Source organism: Python bivittatus, unplaced genomic scaffold (assembly GCF_059951505.1).
Source record: "Python bivittatus isolate LINGU-HERP-01145 unplaced genomic scaffold, Pbiv_v1 ctg000100_np1212, whole genome shotgun sequence".
Lineage (NCBI taxonomy): Eukaryota > Metazoa > Chordata > Lepidosauria > Squamata > Pythonidae > Python > Python bivittatus.
This window is the reverse complement of record NW_028277038.1, coordinates 6,489,715-6,510,908: the sequence shown is the minus strand read 5'-3', so window position 1 is coordinate 6,510,908 and position 21,194 is coordinate 6,489,715. Positions and strand designations below refer to the sequence as shown.

Sequence of the window (21,194 nt, the reverse complement as noted above, 5' to 3'; positions counted from 1 at the left end):
GGTGCTGCTTGCCAACCAGGTTCATACATTGTCCTTAACCGTGGTATGGTATCACTCATCATTGGCTGAATTTGCATAATGTGTTAAGCCAAAATGAAACCACATAATGGCTTAGTATGATGTGTCAACCCAGTCTATATAGGAGTATAAAATAAAGGTGAAAATCTATATATGTGGTTGCTAAGAATCGACAACTCGGTGGCCATAATCATACCCAATACTTTGGGCATCTCAAGAAGGTCACCACAGTCTACTAAAGTTGGGTCACAATTGCCTTAAAAAGCCACTCTACATTGGCCTATGGATGTGTGCGTTTATTGGAGCATTACAAGCTTCTTTGATCCCTGTTAACGTTATGTGGAAAACTCCCAGTTCAATTCTTGGTAACAACATAAAGGGCCCCCAGTCTATTTCGAAGAGCAGAGGAATAGCAAATACATCTGCGTTAGGGTCTATAGGAAGAGGAAATGGTGTCCTAAACATTCTGTTGCAAAAATGACCTAATATTTCCTTTTTCCTTTGCCTGATGACTGGTGCGTTTCCCTTTTGTGTAACAGACAGGTTTGAGCTGGATTTGCTAGGTTATCTGGAGAGTACAGTTAAACCCTTTAACTATGAAATGCTTAATTGAAGAGGGGTGGAGGAGACACACGTACATGCACACAAACGTACAAGAAAATTCCCCAAGTAGACACCTTTTATCGAGGTCAACTTAGAGCTGGAAATGGGCTGTCGAAAGAGTGAAAGCAAGGAATTGTGATTAACTCTGAAATAAATAAAGCTATTTTTATTTTAAAAGCAACTTCAAAACAGGAAGTCAATCCCTGAACTAGATAGATCAAAAGCACATCGTCAGGCATTCCCAACTGCTGGGCCTGGTGTAACAGAATAGATCATCAGACTGGCAAATCCCTCATGCTAGCTAACCTCTTTGTCTGGATTGGTGCAAGCCCAGCTATTGTGGTTGGTCCACCCCAGTTTATGAACTTGTATGTTGTATAAACCCAATCCAGGTAGCTTAATAAACTACAGCTTAGCATGTGCATAAATCCAGACTTGTAAAGGCAATGTAGAGTCAGAAAGATTAGATCGGTAGTTAAGCATGCCCACGTATAGGGAGACTGAGAGTGCATGAGCAGTTTGTACAATATGAGTGGATAAGCTTTATTTGATTGCAACAAGGTCTTCCAAGAGCAAGGGTGCTGCCTGAGGTCCCTGAAAACCCCAGAGCTCCTTCTCCAAAAGCTGCTAGGACAAAGCAACATTTTATATGACAGAGGAGCACCTAATTGCTCCCAACATCCCACCCAAAAGGCCAGAATGAAGGAAAAAAAGCTACATACCTTTGAAATAAAACACCACATTGTTAGCAGCAGGACTCATCCAAGTACCAAATTACAGTTGGTTTTCAGATATTTCTTTCCTGAAAAAGCGTTCATTGCTAATTGCACCATCAATCAATCAAGTGCTCTCAAGCTCTGACTTGTACAATGGTGAAGGTGTTTACTCTTGTACAGTATACCCTTTCTGGTGACAGATCAAGTGTCTGATCAAGGCTTCGTGTGGGTAGAAGATCACCATGTAATCACCGTCTCGCAATGGCTACATGCCTCAGAAGTCCATGCCCGTGCTACTTCGCAGAAGGGGGTGGGGGTTGTGTGTGTATGTAGTAGGGAGTGGGGGAAGCAAGGGAGAAGAACGGGTGCAGAAGTTGTTGACTGCAGTTCTCCCCTGCTCCCTCTCAAATCCCAGTGCCAGAATGCCGCTTTGAGGTTCTGTGATCTAAGTACAGTAGGTGCAAAGACAACCTTCCCTTACTGATGCTTTCCAGATGTGCTGGTATTACAATTCCCCCGGCTGTGGAGTTGTCATGCAACGCGTATAGACAGCACGAGTTTGGAGAAGTTGATGTGGGTGCCTTCGTTATCCCTCTCCTGAGCGTAACAGCCTTCAAAACACAACTCTGTTTAAATTGGCCAGAAAATAATATATGCCTCCTGCTTCGTTTCCTCCCTGCTTTCATAATAGTTCCCCTTTGCACTTTATTCCTTCTTTTGTTTTGTTGAAAACAAACAGATCCCATTGTGCCAAAGAAGTCCTGCCTTAGCCAACATGGTCCTTTTCCAAATAATCCCGCCTGGGGTTATATACTCCAACTGAATTTGGCTGTAATCCTGAGCTGTAGTTTGTTCAACCAGAGGTTAGGTATGAATTGTAACTTCCTGAGGTCACAAAACACACTAAATCTTAATCCAAAGGAATCGCATAAAGAGTTAGCATGTTTTGTGGACTTTTATGCCATTGTCTTGTTTTGTAAAAGTCTTGATGATTTTTTTTTAAAAGCTGTTGCCGCTTTGCACCAATGCAATTTCCCCATTTAACCCTGTACTATCTCCTGTACTTCCAGCTAGACACCCTTCCTATCACTTCTGCTTGCTCTACCCACTGAGCAACAATCCTTTCTTCCACATTCAAGGCACTGTTTGTGAGCGCATGCCCTGGGCCACCACCTCACTTGTGGTGTGGTCTCCGAGATACCACCAGAGCCATCTTGAGCAAAAATCACTTCCAATGTACTGGCATATCTCATCAAGACTGGAGTGTACATCTTCCCAAGTCTGAACTAAACAAGTCCTGAAAAAGAGGAAGATGCCAGTCTGGGATATACAGATTTAAGAACTTGAAATCCTCAGATTCAACTGAAAACAACCTGGTGCTCAACTCCATGCAATTGACTACTTCTGGGAATCCTTGCAGGCAGTTTAGCAAAACCCATCATTTCCTCTTGCTGCAACTGGTTCCCTGTATGGAAGTTCGCTATAGCCCTCACATCCTTATGTTTTCTGCATATCAATCTACTTTGCCCTGAAGATGATCCAAGCCAATGGAAGCAAGCTTAATAAATTTATGGTTGCATCACAGACTACCTCTCACTTCACCTGACCCATGAGATCCTACCTTGATTTTACAGGTAGCTGTACAAAAATTTGATGCCACGGGGAAGCTTAACCACATCGTGCAAGCATCAGCTTCTGCAGACTAAAGCTGATGCCCTGATGCGCTAATTTTTTTGCTGCCACAGGTGTAATAGGCCATCTCATTAAAGGAGGGAAACTGCAAGGCTGGAGGGAAATGAAACGCACAGGAATGACTCTATTAGAAAAGAAATAGGTCCCGATATGTGGCCTAAAGAAGTTCATAGCTACTAAAAGCTAAATACCAGGCTGATGCTTTTCTTCGCTGGTTTTCCTAGCTTATCGCCTCATGCAACCACTCAAACTTGGAAACTAAACAAATACCCTGGGCCCAGGATGGAAACATCTGGAAAGAGACAGTGGGCTAAGAAAACATCCCCCACTCCCCACAAATACATGACAACACAGAGCTGTGTCTCTTGTCAATCTCTTCTTACCCAATAAATCATACTCAGTGTCTTAGTCTTGAAGTTGTTGGAAGACTTTTAAAAAATAAAATAGTCACTTTAAAAAAAAAGATCCAGCAAATACAACTGGAAATATATACTTCAAAAGCAGGTGGAGAGTTGAGAAAAGAAGGAACGTTCACTTTTTTTTTTTTTTGGCTATCTGAACAAGTCATGTTTTTACGGATAACGTTTAAAACTTAAGGGGGAAAAAGGAGACGTGCAATCATTTCATATATAGATATATATTATAAATATGCAGATATATAGAATATACCAAGATCTTTGATTTGAGAACACTGTTGATAAAGACAGACGCTTAAGTTACAGTGTGAAATAATACAAAATACAGTACCAGCATATTGTCCCTGCTCTGAATCCACTGAAGTGAATTAAGGCTTAACCAAAAAGCTATGGATGCAAATGGAAAAAGGACCAGGTCAAAATCTGAAATCAGAAACTTTGACAAAGGGATCGTTCTCTACCACATTTTAAAACTGGGATGGATTTTATTTGGAGCATGAAAAATAAAAAGTCAATACTGAAATGGTTATTTGGCAACAAAACTTCCAGTCCAAATTTAATCTTGTTATCCCTTAACTTAAGGATAATAGTTACATCATTCAAAAATCAACAAGGCTGTGCGCTGAGCACAAATTGCTAATGGTTGATAATAGCTCTGACCCAGTCCGGTTAACTTGGAAGTTGATCCAGCAAAGACCAACAAGAACACAGGAATCCTGTAGTTTTATTCCAAGCGTATTTGAGGAGAAACCATACAAGAAACTGCTATCTAACTACGTAACGCTGGGTGCCAAGCTATTTCTAATTTTGTTTAACGGAAATTTTGCCCAGTGTTAAAAGAGACGGGGAAGAGAAGACAAAAGTAATGATAGGAAAAGATGGGAAGTTTACAAATGGGAGAGAACATCTGTGCGTGCACCCTCCAATAAAATTCCATAAAATTCCATACACCCCCAATAAAATTCCATAAAGTTCCATACACCCCCCCAATAAAATTCCATAAAACCTGGTGCAGACGCACTCCCACCCTCCTCTAGAAGTACCCACCTTTTACACCTTCACATTACAAATAAAACAATCCCCCCAATTATTTCAGCATAATACACCCAAGACTGAGAACACCCCCACTTACATTTACAGTGAGGACAAAGCTGAGTTCCCACCCCCCTCCACCCCCAAACAAACATCCACTGATTTGGGGTTCCCATTGAGAAGGGGGAACCCCTCTCCACTTATCTACAATCTAAAAACTAACTTCAAAAGTGTGGGAAAGGTGTTACCAAGAGCTAGAACACCCTAGTAGCTTCCACTGAAGAAGCAAAGCAGCCAGGCATTCAGTGAGGGCTAGTACAATACGAAATCCATACAAAGAAGAATTCTAAACGCAATCCTGGATGTGGGTTTTCCTCCCCCCCCCATAGTTATTTTTTCCTAAAGTCACAAAAATGGGTAGGGGGGCTTGAATCCTCGTTTTCATCCGAGGACAAGCCACCCCTCGCCTTTTCCTGCCAACTTTTGCATTGATCGTCTTCGGAGGTCTCCCAGCTACCGCCGGGCCGATGCAAAGCTGCGTCTGTCTTCTCAGTCGGCCCCGCGACGGGTGGATGGCGCTCTAAATCTCTCATGCGGACAAGCCCTCGCGCTCCCCGACCCTCTTTCTCAGACATAGTTCTTCTTGTCGTATTCCCCGTTGGACACGGGAGCAGCGGGCCGCCGAGGGGCGGAATACTTGACCGGGAAAGAGGTGGTGTCGTCCTTCCAGGCAGAGGCGCTGCAGATGAGCGCGCCGCCCAGGAGCAGAAGCGCAGAGGCCGCCCAGCCTAGGTAAAGCGCCGCGCCCATCTCGCGCTTCTTGGACGGCTCCACGTTGGGGTCGTAAAAGTTGCTGATGATGGTGTTGGCGAACCAGGAGGGGGGCACCAGCACCAGGAAGCCGCAGATCACGAACAGGGCGCCTCCGATGCCGGCGATCCAGTCCTTGATCTTGGACCCGTGCAAGCAGGTGGTGCACTGCGCCCCGGTCACCGTCACCAGCAGCGCCACCAGCCCCAGCAGCACCCCGATGACCATCAGAGTCCGGCCGGCTTGCACCTGCGGACTGAGCGCCAGGATGGAGTCGAAGACTTTGCACTGCATCTGTCCGGTGCTTTGCACCACGCAGGCCATCCACAGCCCCTCCCAGGTGGTCTGCGCCACCACGATGTGGTTCTCGATTAAAGCCGAGACCTGCCACGTGGGCAGGGCGGCCACCAGGATCGCTCCAGCCCAGCCCAGCACGGACAGCGCCAAGCCCAGCAGCTGGACCGCCGCAGACGCCATCGAGGCTCCAGGGACGCCGGAAAAAAAAGAAGGGGTGCGTGCGTGCGTGTGCTCGCTCTCTCGGCTGGCTGGCTGGCTGGCTGGCTGGCTTTCTCGTCGTCCACCTCCTCCTCGGAGCCGTCCGCTGGGTGCCTCGCAACGCTCCTTTCTCCGCCCGTCGGGGATCTCTCCTCAGCTCGCGCTTTCCACGTTCTGCCTTTGCTGGTGCGCAAAGATGCCCGCGCGGACTTTATATAGGCGAGGTGCGCTGCCCGGCCCGGCGCGCTCTGCCCTCCCCGTCGAAGGGGGGAGAGAGAGACGCCCCCACCCCGGCGCTGCCTTCTCCGCCGGCCAATAGGAAAAAAGGAACGGCCTCCCTGCAGCCAATCAGGAGGGCTGGAGACAGAGCAAGTAGCGATCTCCAAAAAGGGAATGTCAAAAAACGCGCGGGTGACTCAGGATCCGAGGCTGGGGCGCTGGTGGGGGCAGGAGAAAGTGTCTGGGGTGGGGGGGGGCGGCTCCGTCTGACACATCACTAGCCGTTCTTCCCGTTTTCAGGGCAAAGAGGCGATGGGGGGGTGGGGAGGGCGAAGCGTACTTCCCAGATTGCAGAAACAGTCGAGGAGCAGCCGCGGGGGCGCTGGGCAGAAAGGCGAGAGATGCGGTCCACACCGTCCCTCCGTGTGCAACATGTGTCAGGCAGGGCAGCGGGATCCGGGGACAGGATCTGCGCCTTGCAAAACCCGGTCTGCTCCTGCCCCCGATGACCTTAAGAGAGAGAGAGAACCGGCCGAAGCCTGTGGACTGAAATTTATTTTTTCAATCTTATTCTCGGGCGTTATTTTTTCCGTGAATGTTTGAGAGGGAAATTAAAACAAAAAAACCCGCAGCAGCCACCTAGGAAAAACAGTAGATAGATGGTAGTTATATGATGAAGGGAGGGGGGAGAAACCCTAGGTCTGTTCTTTATTCTGAAAGATGGGTGTGCAAGTTTGTGAGCGTTGGAAAGCACCCGCTGCCAAAGACCTTTCTTTCAATTCTGCTTTTTCCAACCAGTCTTTTGAGGGAAGCCTTGTCAGCGGCCCCCTTTCTCAGAACTGATGTTTTATTTTATTTTATTTTATTTTAATGTTAATGATTTATAAGGTTTAGAAATTGCCTGGCTCCAAGGCTCTAGGACAGTGTTTCTCAACCTTGGCAACTGGAAGATGGGTGGACTTCAACTCCCTGTCCTTGATCTTGGGGGAGTTCTGGGAGTTGAAGTCCACCCATCTTTCTGGGTGAGAAACACTGCTCTAGGATTTTTGGATTCATATGATTTCCACCTTCCCAGAGTGCAGATTGTAGAATTAAAGTACAAGAAGGCAGGACTCAGATTAATCCAATTGAGAGCAACTGGACAGTGGAATGGGGGGGGGCAGGGAGGAGGGGACTTTCCTTGGCTGGATGTGTTCAAGCAGAGGCTGGACAACTCTTTCTGGGAGTTTCCTGAGTAGCGTAATAGATCTGACAGCTTCCAACCCTATGATTTGAGGATTCTGTGCCATTATTCATTGATTCAATTGAGGTTTAGTTCGTCTGCCATGGCACTTCAGAGTTCAATTCAGTTTTGAAATATCTAGTATTTCTCCATTTATTTATTTTTTTACACTGCCTGCTACCCCAGTCTCTCAGCCATTTATAATAAGACCCCCCACTCCCCCGAAAACCAGAGATAAAAAAACAACAATCAAAAACAATTAAAACCAACAATTAAACACTTCTTTTAAAGAGTTGTGTTTTGCAAGTTGTCCCCAAAAATTGGAACTGAGACGTGTAAGGTTAAAATGAAAAATAGATGGAGGGTGGACCTTCAAAGTGGGTCAAATCTCCCCAAGTCTCAGATTTAGGGGGTAGAGTAAATCAAGACACTCATTCAGACATTATTACGGTTGGTTGCACAGTCAGCCAGATGTTTAGACTGGATTTGGCATTTTTATCCACCTATCTAGTCTTTCCCAAGGACCTGGAAGAGGCAGATGTTATTTGACAGTGTTAAAGGTATTGTCACAGAATATAAGTTGTTCCTGCCTTTTGCAATGGACTGAGGGTGATTTTGTCAATGCTGATGGTCTTCAAGTGGTGCTCCAGATGTTTTGGGATTGCACCTAAGGCGCCTATAACTATTGTTATTATTATTATTATTGCATTTTTGTCCAAAGGACATGAAATTCAATTGTCAAAGTACTTTGGCACCCCCTCCCCTTAACCACATCGCGCTTCCCAACTACAGATCATTCTGCTGACTCAAACTGGGGAGGATAAAAGGATTGGGGGGGGGGGAACCAGTTGCCAGGAATACCAGATTCTGCCAGGAATATTAAAGGATAGCCACAATAGGAAAATGTACTCTGCTGATAGTTTATCCATTTTCTTGAAGAATGATAGTGCTGTCTGAGCCAAATGCAAGTTTCTTTTAAATTAGCTTGTTTGTAAAACAGGTATGTAGTAAATATTTATTACCCAACAACGCACCCGTTACCCTTGTTATCTTAAGTTTGCAAGTGACCTACAGCGTAGCCTAAAAACAGGCAGCAACATTGTTTGAAGAACACCTAATTCCCTTTGGCTACGAAGGATTGGGAAAGGAATCGGGCGAGGCGAATCTTGCAGTTGAGAAGTCTGGCTTTCTCTGTTTGTTAGGATAAGGCATTAGATCTCTCTCAAGATGTATTGGTTGAGAGAGACAAGTCCGCTCCCAGTGAAGCTGCCTTTCTTGCATCTAAGCTGCTTTAAATCCACTTGAGGCTCATGAAGGGCCCTTTTGCTTACTAACAATACAATCCCTCGTACAAGTACATTCTGTCGGTCATATTCCTTAAGTAGATAAAAGGCAGCATCTTCGAACCAAGGAGAGCTCTAAGCGTTCCTCATTTCTTGCTCCCAAGCCGTTCTTTCTATTTTCATTCCCCACCAAGTATAATTCTTTTTGCTTTAGTGGAAAGGCAAAGGGCCCTCTTCAGGTTTTTAGCTGGGTGCTTGTCGATGACCTTTTTTTTTTTCCTGGAATATTTTCGTGATCTGTGAGCCCATCTGGACAGTTTTGTGATGGCTTGCTTGTTTCAGCAGTCTAATGTGTAAGGAAATTCTCCTTTTTTTTCACAACTCCAGTCTACCTTCTGCCAGGGAGAATTAGGTCCCCCTGGCTGGACCATCTGGATGTCCTAATCTTTGCACCTAAGCCCTCACCTTTGCAAACTTAAGGGAAGACAATCCTCTCGTCATTTTCAGCTGGCACAGCTCATCCGGAAATCAGATTGGTGACTGTTATAACTGCTTGAACGCTCTCTAGCTGGAGAGTCATGTGGTTCCTTCCAGATTTTGGGGGCTGTGGCAGATACCATTTTTTTTTCTGTTTTCACCAGGCCTCTGCCACTTCATCCCAGATCATCATCTGTTCCTTTTGCTGCTTTGCCCATTTGTTTAGAAAGGATGGTGGTATAATTGGTGGAAATGATCTTTGGAGTGCACTGAAGACGTTACCTAGCCGGGTAACGAAACATTTGCAAGAAAACCACCAAGCTCAGAGAACCCCAAGGACTCCACAGTTCAACCCTGAGCTACACATATTCTCTTCGGTTGAAATGATCTTTCCTCATCATGGCAATAAAATGCTTGCTTTGCCTCAGTCAAGACCCCTGGCTTTTTTTTTTGCTCAGGAGTGGGAGAAATGTAGGCTAGGCTCAGTGTGGTGATCGGCAACAAAGCTGGAGGCAGGGAAGCTGGTGTGCAGTGGCTGTCTGAGGTTTCCGGCAAGGAGGATGTATAATTGTGTCCCAGCCTGAAGAACAATAAAACAAATGCCATCCTGTTTCTCCTGCTTTTTTCTAAGATCCGAAGGAAGTCCTCTCTAGCTTAAGGGCAGAGAATTAACAGCCATAAAAAGAAGGGGGAGTAACAATAACAGTGTTAAACTCTCCTTAGCCTCTTGTATTAATCTTGTATTTTAAAAAGCCAGCACAGCAAAAGAATCTTCAGTTATGTTCATCGCCTCAACTAATTGATGGTTGGCTTAACCATGGTTTGTGGAAGAATCTGCAGTTGACTGGTTTTGGCCAAGGTAATCACTCATACGCCAGGATTTTAGAATTGGAATGGCTAGATTTCCCCCAACAGGCTGAACCAAATCTAGACCCACTCCACCTAAGGGCAATATATGAACCAGACTGTTGGATCACCTTTAAGAATCAATCCATTAATTTACTGACGTGGGGGGATACTTCAACAGCTAATCTAGCGATAGAAGATCCATACCATACATGAGATAATTTCTCTTAAATCAGAGGATCCTGACCTTTGGGGAGCCAATGAATGCATCTGGAATTTTGGGAGCCCATTATTGGCATGCTAGGAGAGGAAATAATGGGACAAAGCTAGAAGCAAAGGGGATGAAGCCAGACTTGTCTGTTGCACTTATAATGCATAGCTGACAGTGCCTATTCCCATCCCTAAAGGAATGCCCTCAGTCTCCTAGGCTGCACACAGAGAAAACATGCAAGGTTTGATCCTTAGGTTTGCTATAGGCATGGCTTGAGTCTTGTAGTTGCTGGATTTCTTCATCCTGGTGGCCTTTCTGGCACCTGTAGATCTTGATAGATCTTCACAAGTATCTGTTAGTCCTTGGAGATAGTCTGGACAAGAAGCACAGCTATGAGTACTGTGATAGTTTGGTCTTGATTGTAAGGTTACATTAACAGAATTTCGCAAGACTGAAAGTATTGCTCCCCTCCTCTCCTTTTACTCTCCAGATAACCAGGAAGGGTCCCTTCTTCTGAAACGCTTCCCACATCCTCTCTCCTTCTGCGGGCTGAGATATCTTTCACGTGACCGTTGTCCAGCCTGCAGCTCTCCCTCCTATCTCCCAAGGTCATTCCCGCAGACCATTACAGTATCTGTAGATTTTACTAGATCTTTATTATATCTGTAGAACATGATAGATCTTGATAAGAACTGTGTTATGAAGAGTTGTGCCCTTGAATTCCTGCTTGTGAGACTTCTAGTTGAAACATTGGTCTGAAAAAAGTTTCACACACACTCCTACATGGAAGCCCCTCCATTCCTGTCTGATTGTAAGCAAGATCAAGCCTTAGATGAGAGTTGTTGTTTAGTCGTTAAGTCGTGTCCGACTCTTTGTGATCCCATGAGCCATATCATGCCAGGCCCTCCTGTCCTTCACTGCCTCCCCGAGTTTGCTCAATTTCATGTTCATTGCTTTGGTGATGCTATCTAACCATCTCACCAGACACCACCACAAATCCCTGGATTCTCAACTACCCTGGGAAGGGCAAAAAACATACTGGAATAAGGGAATGGCAAACCACTTCAGTATTGGTGCCAAGAAAATTACATGGATGTAGCTGAGGGAAACTTAATTAAAAACAAAAAAAAAGGCTTTATGGGTGAATCAATTTGGGTGAAAACCTGACGTCTGGCCCAGAAAGCATGATTTTAAGAAACCAAACCTGGTCATATCCTTTGATGTGCAATTTGAAGCATGGAACTCCTGATTTCCCCTGCCAGTTCATGCAATATGCTCAGTTGGTCAGGCCTAAAAAGGAAATGCTCCTGGAGGGTGCACATTTTAACCACAAAAATTCCATCTGTGCGCAGAGGGAAGTGACGCAATGTATGTGAATAGTACATGCGAAGAACGATAAACAAGTGGTGTAGAAAGACGATCATAAGGATGTTGTTGTCATCGGAAGTCCGTCCCCCAGGTTTTTTCAGTCAGAAATATCTGCAAATATGGGGATCTTTTCTTACTATTCATCCATTCTTTATCTAACTGAAGACAACAGCCAGCCCCAGAGGATAGAGGAACCCATTTCAGACCAAAAATGCCAGTTGGGTGGGGGAAAACAAACCCATAATCCACAGTTATATGTTGAGAAGCTGATTGCAGAAATATGAATCTGCAATAGATAACATTGTTTCCTGATGTCCATATGGCCACCAGGACTTGAAGCTCCACTTGAGGGAAACATTGCTTTTTCTATTAATAAAAAACCCATAAATGGACAGTAGAGAACATGTTTTGTAGGAAGAAATCTCAGATCCCAATCTCTGAAATTGATGCTAGGGGGTCATACTCTAAATGTAAAGGCTCCATCAGGCAACACTGTGTAAGTGGTTTGCCATTGACTTCTTTAATGGTTTTTGTCATCCCTGCCTAGTGTGTAAACCTCAGATTTCCTAAAGGTCTACCCTACTTAACTAGAACTGACCCTGATCTTCTTCAGACCAGCCAAGGTCATGCTGCCACCTATCTAGGATTTATCCTCTCTGTTGGCTTGCAAACATGTGGTTTTGCTGGACTCCAATTCCCAGCATCTTCACGGACAATTTAGCTACTTCTGCTTCTTCCTTTCTTTGCCCAAGAGAAATCCTGATCCATTTTGTAAGGAGTGGAATAATTTCAGCTACGAGAAGCTGTGGCTGGTGGTTAAAGAAGGAAGCACAAAGGTGTGTGGACCTCTTGCAGAAATTTGTCAGAGAGGACGAGTCATTGTTTCATGACAAACCCTTATTGTTCTGTCTTTAGTCTGAACCCTGGACATGCTTGTGATTCAAATGACTCACAGAATAGGTTGAATGATCTTAAGCAGTTTGCCTTCTCTGTTCTGCGATATGATCTTGCATAATGTACACACTTCAAACAACACGCAGTAGGCAAAGGCAGAATTGGGTTTACATTCCTCTATTCTCAGTTCTGTCTTTCTGTAGAATTGTTCTACATTTTCAGTTGCCAGAATGGATTCTCTAGTCTGAGCTTGCTTTCCCAAAAGAGAAAAGTTCTCTAAGGCTGGGATGAGGTGGTTCTCTTCAAGACCACGTTATCTTCAGGGCAACCTATGACCCAACAGGTCCAAAGCCAAGTTATTGCTAGGAAAAGTCTTCATTTCCCCCCCACTCTGACACTCCTGATTCTTTCCAACCCCACAGAAGGTTGGAAATAAAATTCTATAAAGAGGCTCAGAATTCTGTCTGTCAATCAGCAGAACTCTCCAAGCCAGTATTTTCCAACCTTGGCGACTTGAAGGTGTGTGGATTTCAACTCCCAGAATTCCCCAGCCAGCATGCTGGCTGCGGAATTCTGGGAGTTGAAGTCCACACACCTGCAAGTTGCCAAGGCTGAGAAACACTGCTCCAAGCAGAAGAAGACTAGTCACTCAATGACTTCAAGGAAGTAAAAAACAGAATGTAGGATTTATTCTTCCTGTGGCCTTCGAACTGTCAAATGTTATGGAACTTTCACTGACCACTGTCCTCCTGTTTTTGTATTTTATCCATTTATTGAAATGATTCATATCCACGATTAACCCCTTCCCTACAAAGCCACTATGAATAGTGATCCTCCTTAGCTATTAACTGAAATGCCTTTGCTCACAGTTCCAGCCATTCCTTTCTTCCCTTCTTTGGGATGTTCCAGTTCCAGCCTTGCAATTTTCTTTTCAGTTGACAGTCACGATTTCACGGAGCCTGAGAGTTTCAAACAAGGTTATTTGTGAATTTCTGCCCCATTCCTCTTATTTCTCAGTGGGCTAGCTTTGGGCTCTACTTCTGGTAGCACCCACCAGTTTGCAATTCTCGGGAGTGACAGAAATCCAAACACATTTGAAAAATACTACTTGGGGCACGTCTGTTTGGGGGTTCCTACTACAGACAGAAATGTTGGTTTGAAGCATGGTTCCTTGTTAAGACTACTAGTAGTTCACAGTCAAGGTTTGAATCGTTTGATTTTCACTCAGGATTAGCAGCAGTGTTGGTGCAGAAACAGGACTTAGTCCAATGTGCCAAGAGCAATGTGCCAATCTACCAGGAGTGGGATCCTGCTCAACGCTTTCTCAATTGCACTGCAACTTTTTTTTTTTTTTAATGCACATCAATTGGTTTCTGCAGTTTTTGTCTGGTGCTTTTTGCCCCTTAGTGAAGGACCTCTACCCTGAAAAAGCAATACATAAACCACAACCATTAAGGCTCACCATGTTTTTCATTTTGTTGTCGTTAGCATCAAGGCTGAGCAAATTTATTGACAAATGTGAGAAAAAAAATATTTCTAGGTTTTTCATTTTTAAATATTTTAAAAAGAATATAAATTTAAAAAAATGTGCAGGAGGAAATGAGAAATAAGGTGCCAGTTATAAAGGATGATTGGTAAGCAATGGATTTCAAGTATCATAAAAGCTAGCATGGTCCAGTATGTCAGGAAGAACTGATGATATTATAGAATATATTGTATCCTTTCTCAAACCAACTCCCCCCATCCCTATTGAGCTTTAACTGGATATACTTGCTAAATAATTACCAGTTACCAATAATTGACAAAACTATAAACAGTACATTAAGTCAATACTAGAAATTATAGATCAGATTAATATATAATTCTATAGATAAGAAAACCCAGATTTTGGAAAATATTTCTCAGCGTTATTCTTTTTAAGGCTTTATATCACGTCCACCAAAATAGATGAGGAAGAAGCATCATGACACCACAAGGTCTTGAGTTACTCAATTTTGTACTTCTAAAAATAGGGATCTGGTATCAAAAGTACCTCCTTGTCCAGCATTGTCGGTTTCCTAAAAGTGGTAACTTGTGAAATACAGGGGGAAAAGTCTAAGTGAATTCAAAGCTGCTGACTCTGTTTCATAATTAATCAGAACTTTTAAAGTATTCTTCTCATGTTGTGCTGACCAGGGGAACAACTAAGTTCATGTAATAAATGTTCTTCCATAGAACTCAAGATAACACTTCTTGAACAACTTTAAATTGCCATTCGTTGCAAAAGGGAAGTGTATTCCCTTGCAGGATAGATATCTATCCGCAAACATTTTTTTTAAGGGGGGAAGGAAGCAAAACAGAGAAGGAGAACAAAGTGTCTGATCTCATGATATGATGTGGTTTAGGGCTGACATCTGGCAATCATTGGAACTTTGGCAGCCCAAATGGGGTATCCTTAGGCTCTATGAACCCAGCGAATGGTGGTTAATTTAATAATGATGCTTTGTTTTAACAAAACACAGGTATGAACTCAACTATTATACCTTGTTTATTGCAATGGATATTTGTGCCTTGGGTGGGTATATGTATGGAATTATATAAATATTCTAGAGTAGGCATTCAAGTGCCTGCTGGATAAATTGGACTACAGTTCCCATAAACCCCCAAAGCCATACTGGCTCATTTTATGGGAGCTGAAGTCCAAAAATCCAGAGGGGGCCAGGGGTTTGTAGTTTGCTACCTAACTCAATGCATGCACACAATAAAGGCATAAATATCCTTTAAACAGGCGAAGCATACCTTGTTTGTCATAAAAAGTCAGAATTCCAGTCTGTTCTGCTCCGGTCAGATGGTTGTGTTCAGTTCTATATTTCTGTTGTTTACAGTATTTCCTGTGTTCAGGTCTGAGTGCTGTATTTTAAAACTGACATGAATGAACAGGACGATATCCAGAGAAAATGGCCCATAATGATTACCTGTGGGAGGCCAAATTCAGAACCTACATCTAAAGAAATTCAGGTGTAATGGTATGTGGGAATGACCTTGGGAGACAGGAGGAAGACTTGTAGACTAGACAACTGGTGTGTAAAAGGTATCTCAGTCCACAGAAGGAGAGGAGGTGTGGGAAACATTTCAGAATGGGCCCTCCCTAGTTTTCCAGAGAGTAAAAGGAGAGGAAGGGAGAAATACTTTCAGTCTTGCAAGATTCTGTCAACCTTACAATAAAGATAGAGTTAGTATTCATAATTGGGTTTCTTGTCTGAACTACCTGAAAGAGCTAACAGCAGGTCATCCATTACCAAAATCAGTCACTTTGTTTAATGAATAAGCCCAACTAAGTTCACATTGCATGGTCAGTCCTTAAACCATGCTTTACAAAGTACAGTGTTGGGTTTACACAATGTGATAAGCTAAGACCAAACAGACGCATAAAAATTTAGCATGCCGTATAAACCTCTATATTAATCCCTCTCAATATAGATATACAATATAGGGATCTATAGCATCACCTGTGTAGTGGAGCAGATTTGAAAAGATAATGCCCTAAGCACTTACAATCAGAAGAAAAGGAGAGAGGCTGTAATAGAAGCAGAGGGAAAACCCAAGTTTCGTATTTATTGTTGTTTACCCAGATTAGCTTTTCCATCAAGAAAGGGATTCTAAGGTACGAACGTAGCTATTTGCCAGTTGCCATCTGTATGGGTGGAGATAAAATTTAACCTTAACCCATCGAAGAAGATTCAGCTTGTGTTGCTAGTCCACGGAAGCAGTTAAAAACATCTGTAAATAGCATATTAATTTTCAGAATAAACATCCTATGACCTTCAGCACCACTTATCTAAACACTATTGTATTAAGAATCTGGTGGCAGAGATCAAAAGACAATAGTCTAAGCAGACACATTTTCAGAAATTAGATTAGAACTTATCTGCATGCAACCACACGGGTCCAACCTATTTTTTTTTTCCAGCTTGCCCAATTTCCCAAGGGAATAGATGAACTTCAGAAATAATAATTTTAATCCTTTGAGAAACTCTCTTGCTCAGGGCCTGTGTATGAAAACGAGCAAGCGTTGCTCTTCGGCTAATGCCAGTGTGGAAGCTACAAGCAGAGATTTTTTCTTATATTCATGTAGTTCCATGGAGGGAAAAAATCTTTATTAGGAGTAACCAGAGTTATATAAAATGGTGGGCAAGCTTTTAAATTCTCTGGAAATCTTCCTCAAGGAAGATGTTAAGAGGAAAAAAAGAGAAAGAATGAACGAGATGAGAAAGAAGCAGAAAGATATCCAAAAATTAGGTAAGGCAATTCAATGTTCAGTTCTGCAGTCCAAAGTCCGTCCCATCTTGGTCCCTGTGCAACTAAAAGTTGTTTGAGGGTTGGGTGATATTTGTGTCATATCGATCAATTTGGCCTGGCATGGTTTCCTTATTTGGTGGAAGAATGAAAAAAACTTCAAGGTTTGAACCTGTAAAGGGGGAGGAATGTAGTTTTTAAAGCAGTCCAGTAGAGATTAAGGATGGCCAATGACCGACACCAGGGGTGTCCTCTGGGTGTGGTCCAAAAGTCAAGATGGCAGCTGCAATGGTGCGATAGCAGCTCTGTTTTTTATGTGTGTCGCTATTGAACAGGTGACACACCTAAAAAACAGGCAGAGCTTCTGTTGTATTCTCATGACCATCCTCCTGACTTTTTGGACCACACTCTGCAGACTCCCTTGACCTACACTGAACGGGACAGGAAAGCTATATCTGATAGGAAATAAGGGGGAAAGAGGAATGGAATGGGGTGTCCTGGAAGAGGGCATTTCTGGCTGGTGAAGGTTGTGAATACTGTGTGAGCTCCTCATGCTGTATTTCCACTTAATACCACCAGCATCACTATATGGTGGCATCTGTCCTGTATCTTTGGTCCTCTGCCTCTGAACCATCCAAAATTCTCCACCATCTTTGCTGCACGAAATACATCTCTCCCACACTGACTTTCCTTTAAGTCCCTTCTCAGACTTTACATTTGCAGGAAGACTTTTAGTGGCTGAGTATTTGTAACCCAGCCAACTGTGTACCACTGAAACAATTACATTCCTCTTCCTCTTCCTCTCATTACTGCCTCTTGTTCTGCTCATTCCCTAATACAGTACCTGTACTAGGGATTAGATTAGACCAGTGTTTCTCAGCCTTGGCCACTTTCTCCCAGAATTCTGGGAGTTGAAGTCCACCCATCTGAAAGTGGCCAAGGTTGAGAAACACTGGATTAGACTGTAATCCTCTTCAGACAGAAATCTGTCAATTTGCTTTTTGGAAAGCAGTGGTACATAGATTGTTTCTGCAGATATGTGCACATGCAATTAAAGTAGCTTTCCCAACCTGATGATCTCAGACATTTAGATTCAGGTAATCAGGTATTTAGATTGTAGGATTCCAGGCAATCACAGCCACTTTGGGGTTAAGGGCATCTCTTCTGGCCCTGCCGAGATTGGGGATTATGAGAGTTGTAGTCCAATAGATCTGAAAGGGTATCTAGTAAGGAAGCTTCAGCTTGGGTGTAAACTTAGAAAAGTCTCCGTTCACACAGTGCTTTTTACCAGGTATTATGGGAACCCTTCCTTCTTGGTGAATTTTACCACACAGTGTTTGACGCGAACCCAGAAGAGGGGCAAATTCAAGAACTGTGTTAAACCTGCTGTGCAAAACGGAGCAGGGCATTGCAAAAAAACTAAAGAAAATTTAATTGCGTTGCAACGAAAGAAAAATAATAATTAAATCTGGGAGGAGGCCAGATGCCCGGGAACGCCCATTCTTGACTCATCCATGAATTCTACTTCCAAACTTAATCCCTCCTGCTTACTCCAGCCCCTCCCCTGATTTGCAAAGGAAAGCAGGGAATCAGCTCCCAGAATAAAAAGAATGAATGAACGAATGAATGAATGAATGAATAAGAGAATAAAGTGGTTCCAGGGGAAGAACCCTTCCTAAAGCATCTTACAGCAAAGATGCCGCTCTAGGACTCGTTTTCTATAGCCCGCCTTCCCTCCTCTCCGAGGCGCTCCCGTTCTTTCAATCGCCGAAAGGCCCGGCGGGGAGCATAGAGACGAGAACGCTAGAAGGGCCGTGAGGGACATGGGATAGAGGTGGGGTTGGGATCGCGAATCCTTCGCCTTCTTCCGCATTTCTGGGCCCGGCCGCCGACGGAGCGACGGCTCGGGGGAAGGTAAGGGATGCTCGGCCCGGCCGCGGCCTCGCTTTCTCGCCCCTCCCGGGGGCGGTTTTGCCGCCCGTGCACGAGCGGCTGGCAGGAGCAGGCTGCCCGGGGTGCAACGAGCAGCGCTGCCGGTCCCTGGCACGGGAGGTGTGGATGTGGGTGTGGGAGAGTGTGTGTGTGTCAGTGTCAGAGAGTGGGGGGGCGAGCAAGAATGCAGAGGGGAGGCCTGCAGAAGGCCTCTTCTTTCGCTTGCTGCATCCTCTGAGAATGCTCCAGCTTCCCTCTTTGCCGAAGAGACGATCTCTATTGTTTTTTTTTAATTATTATTACCATTATTTATTTATTTATTTATACATGCATGCATGCATGCATGCATACTGGGAAGGGTTTTCCTCCAAATGTAATGGGGGCGGTCTCGGTCTCAAAGGACGAAGTATGCAGAAGACCTTATTCTTTCCCTTCTTCTAAGCATGCTTTACCTTTGCATTCCTTGAGTGGAGGTGTGTTTTTTAATGTTATTATTAGGATTAGGGTTGGTCGCACAGTCAGCCAGATGTTTAGACTGGATTTGGGCTTTTTGTCCACCTGTCGAGTCCTTCCCAAGGACGTGGGATAGGCAGATGTTGTTTGATGGCGTTCAAGGTATGGTTGCAGGATGGAAGCTGTTCCAAGTCAAGCTGCCTTTTGCAATGGACTGATGGTGATTTTGTCAACGCCAGTGGTGTTCAAGTGGTGCTCCAGATGTTTTGGGATTGCACCCAAGGCACCTATTACTATTGGAACTATCTTTGCTTTCTTTTGCCACAGTCGTTCTACTTCTAATTGCAGGTCTTCATATTTTGTGATTTTTTCCAGTTCTTTCTCTTCTCTTCTGCTGTCTCCAGGCATTGCAATATCCAGACTTTTTTGTCTTTCATCATCATCATCATCATCATCATCATTATTATTATTATTATTATTATTATTATTATTTGATGATAGCATTTCCCTGGTCTTTATTTCAAAAAGTAAAGCATGGTCCCCAACAGTGAATGGCCCAGAAGTCTATTTGGGTGAAGCTACGAATGATAAGACCAGCTAAAACGATTTGTTAGGAATGTACCAATCACTTAAAATCTGGTTTTGATTTGTAATGTCATTTCATGTTTGATAAAGCAACATGGATTTGAATAGAAAGTCCAAATTGTTGAACTGTACTGACTGGATTGGCAATGCAGTTTCTCACAAAGTGCTGAAATAGTTTAAATCAGTTTGGAGGCCCTGGATTTGCTTACTGTGATTGGAATCAATTTGCTGGTTGGATTAGAAAATCTGATTTGGTGAATATATCTGATCGTTTTCAGAGGAATTGCTGAGCTCAGTTATCTGTTTATCCCTATTGTTACTCTGTGTTTAGGTAATTGTAGCCTTCATGTGACATCTGCTTAATTTTATATATAAGCCAACATGAAGAATTTTGCCTTAATGTCAAAAAGTTGTTTGGCTGCCCCTAACACTGGAAGTATCTCAACTGTAAAGCACCTTTCTAAGTTTCCAAACAAACCACAGACTAGAAGCTTAAGGCAAGCCATGGTTTTGGTTCTGGCCTCTTAAGAGGGAGCCAGTTCAAAGTCCCTGATTCTTATACCCATAATTTGCTGAACTAGTCCATCTGACATGAAAGCCAAATGGAGGCACTTAAGTTGTGACTCACACTTGTGAGTCATTCACAATTCTGGGGTTCCCCTACCTTGCAAACACAGTTACTGCTTATTGATTACCAAATTGCTTTTTAACTATGGCTATCCAGCTAGCTATTCTGGATTTCTGAATCTTGTTCTCTTCTCTTCTCCCCTTCACTTTTGTTCATCAGCTCCCAATCTGTGCTTGGCTTTGCAATTCCCAAAGCATTTTAGGAATGCCACATGCATTCAGGACTTCCTGCTTCCATCCCCGCCCACAGCATCGGGTTTTAAACTGTGGGATATGCAGCCTTTAAAGGTTTTTCAGCTCCTTGCCAAAGAAGTAATTACTTGATTTTTGCAGAGGTCCGTGTCATTGTTTGAGAAATCATTTTAAATCAAGAGAGCCAAAAACTTCCTTGTGTCTTGCATCCAATTGTGTCTTCCTTCCAGTGCCTGCAAAATGTCTGGTTTGGACATTAAAACGAATAAAGCTGTTGAATTCAGGCATCCAGGTTTTGAAAGCATCAGGCAGGGTCAGCGTGGTTATCAGTGTTGTTGCTAAATCGCTTATAATTATAAATGCTTCAAGGGATAAAAGCCATTATATAATGACTGTGTCTTCTGCAATAATGGGCACCATTTTCTTGAGTGTATTTACTGAACTCTGAAGGAACATTAATAAAATGGGAAGTTGGATCAAAAGTACGTCTCCCTACATGGAGAGCATCTTCTAGAGCAGAGAGAAGAGTCAGTTGTTGCTAAACTACAAATCTCATTATAGTAGTTGCAGCTGATGAGGTAAGAGGTGTTAGGAATTGTGGTTCAGTAGCGTCTGGAAGGCTACAGGCTCTCCGCCCTCTGCGAGAACATTCATGGGAAACGTTTTAATTGAGTACAACAATATTCTTGCGCGATCCATTGTGCAAAGAGAAGTGTGATTCCTGTTGTAGAACCTACAGTGTTGTACATTCTTGAGGAGGTGTTGGCAGAAGGGCGTTAACAGCTAGTACCAATGTGCTGAGCCAGTTATGGTGTTTTTAACTGCTGT

At 43.6% G+C, this 21,194-nt stretch overlaps 2 protein-coding genes across 2 annotated transcripts in view; one reads left to right on the top strand and one right to left on the bottom strand.

The window, feature by feature from the left end:
• Positions 1-3,577: 3,577 nt before the first annotated feature.
• CLDN5 (claudin 5) lies at positions 3,578-6,095 on the bottom strand. Its single transcript, XM_025177691.2, has 2 exons — positions 4,397-6,095; positions 3,578-4,365 (listed from the first exon to the last, which is right to left on the bottom strand). The coding sequence occupies exon 1, from the start codon at positions 5,762-5,764 to the stop codon at positions 5,105-5,107; it is 660 nt and encodes a 219-aa protein (XP_025033459.1). The 5' UTR covers positions 5,765-6,095; the 3' UTR covers positions 3,578-4,365; positions 4,397-5,104.
• A 12,265-nt stretch (positions 6,096-18,360) lies between these two features.
• Positions 18,361-21,194, top strand: part of LOC103049710 (septin-2) — a 42,355-nt gene continuing 39,521 nt past the window's right edge. The window contains exon 1 of the mRNA XM_007422427.3: positions 18,361-18,491. The gene's annotated coding sequence lies outside the window, so the exon portion shown is untranslated. The remainder of the gene's footprint in view (positions 18,492-21,194) is intronic.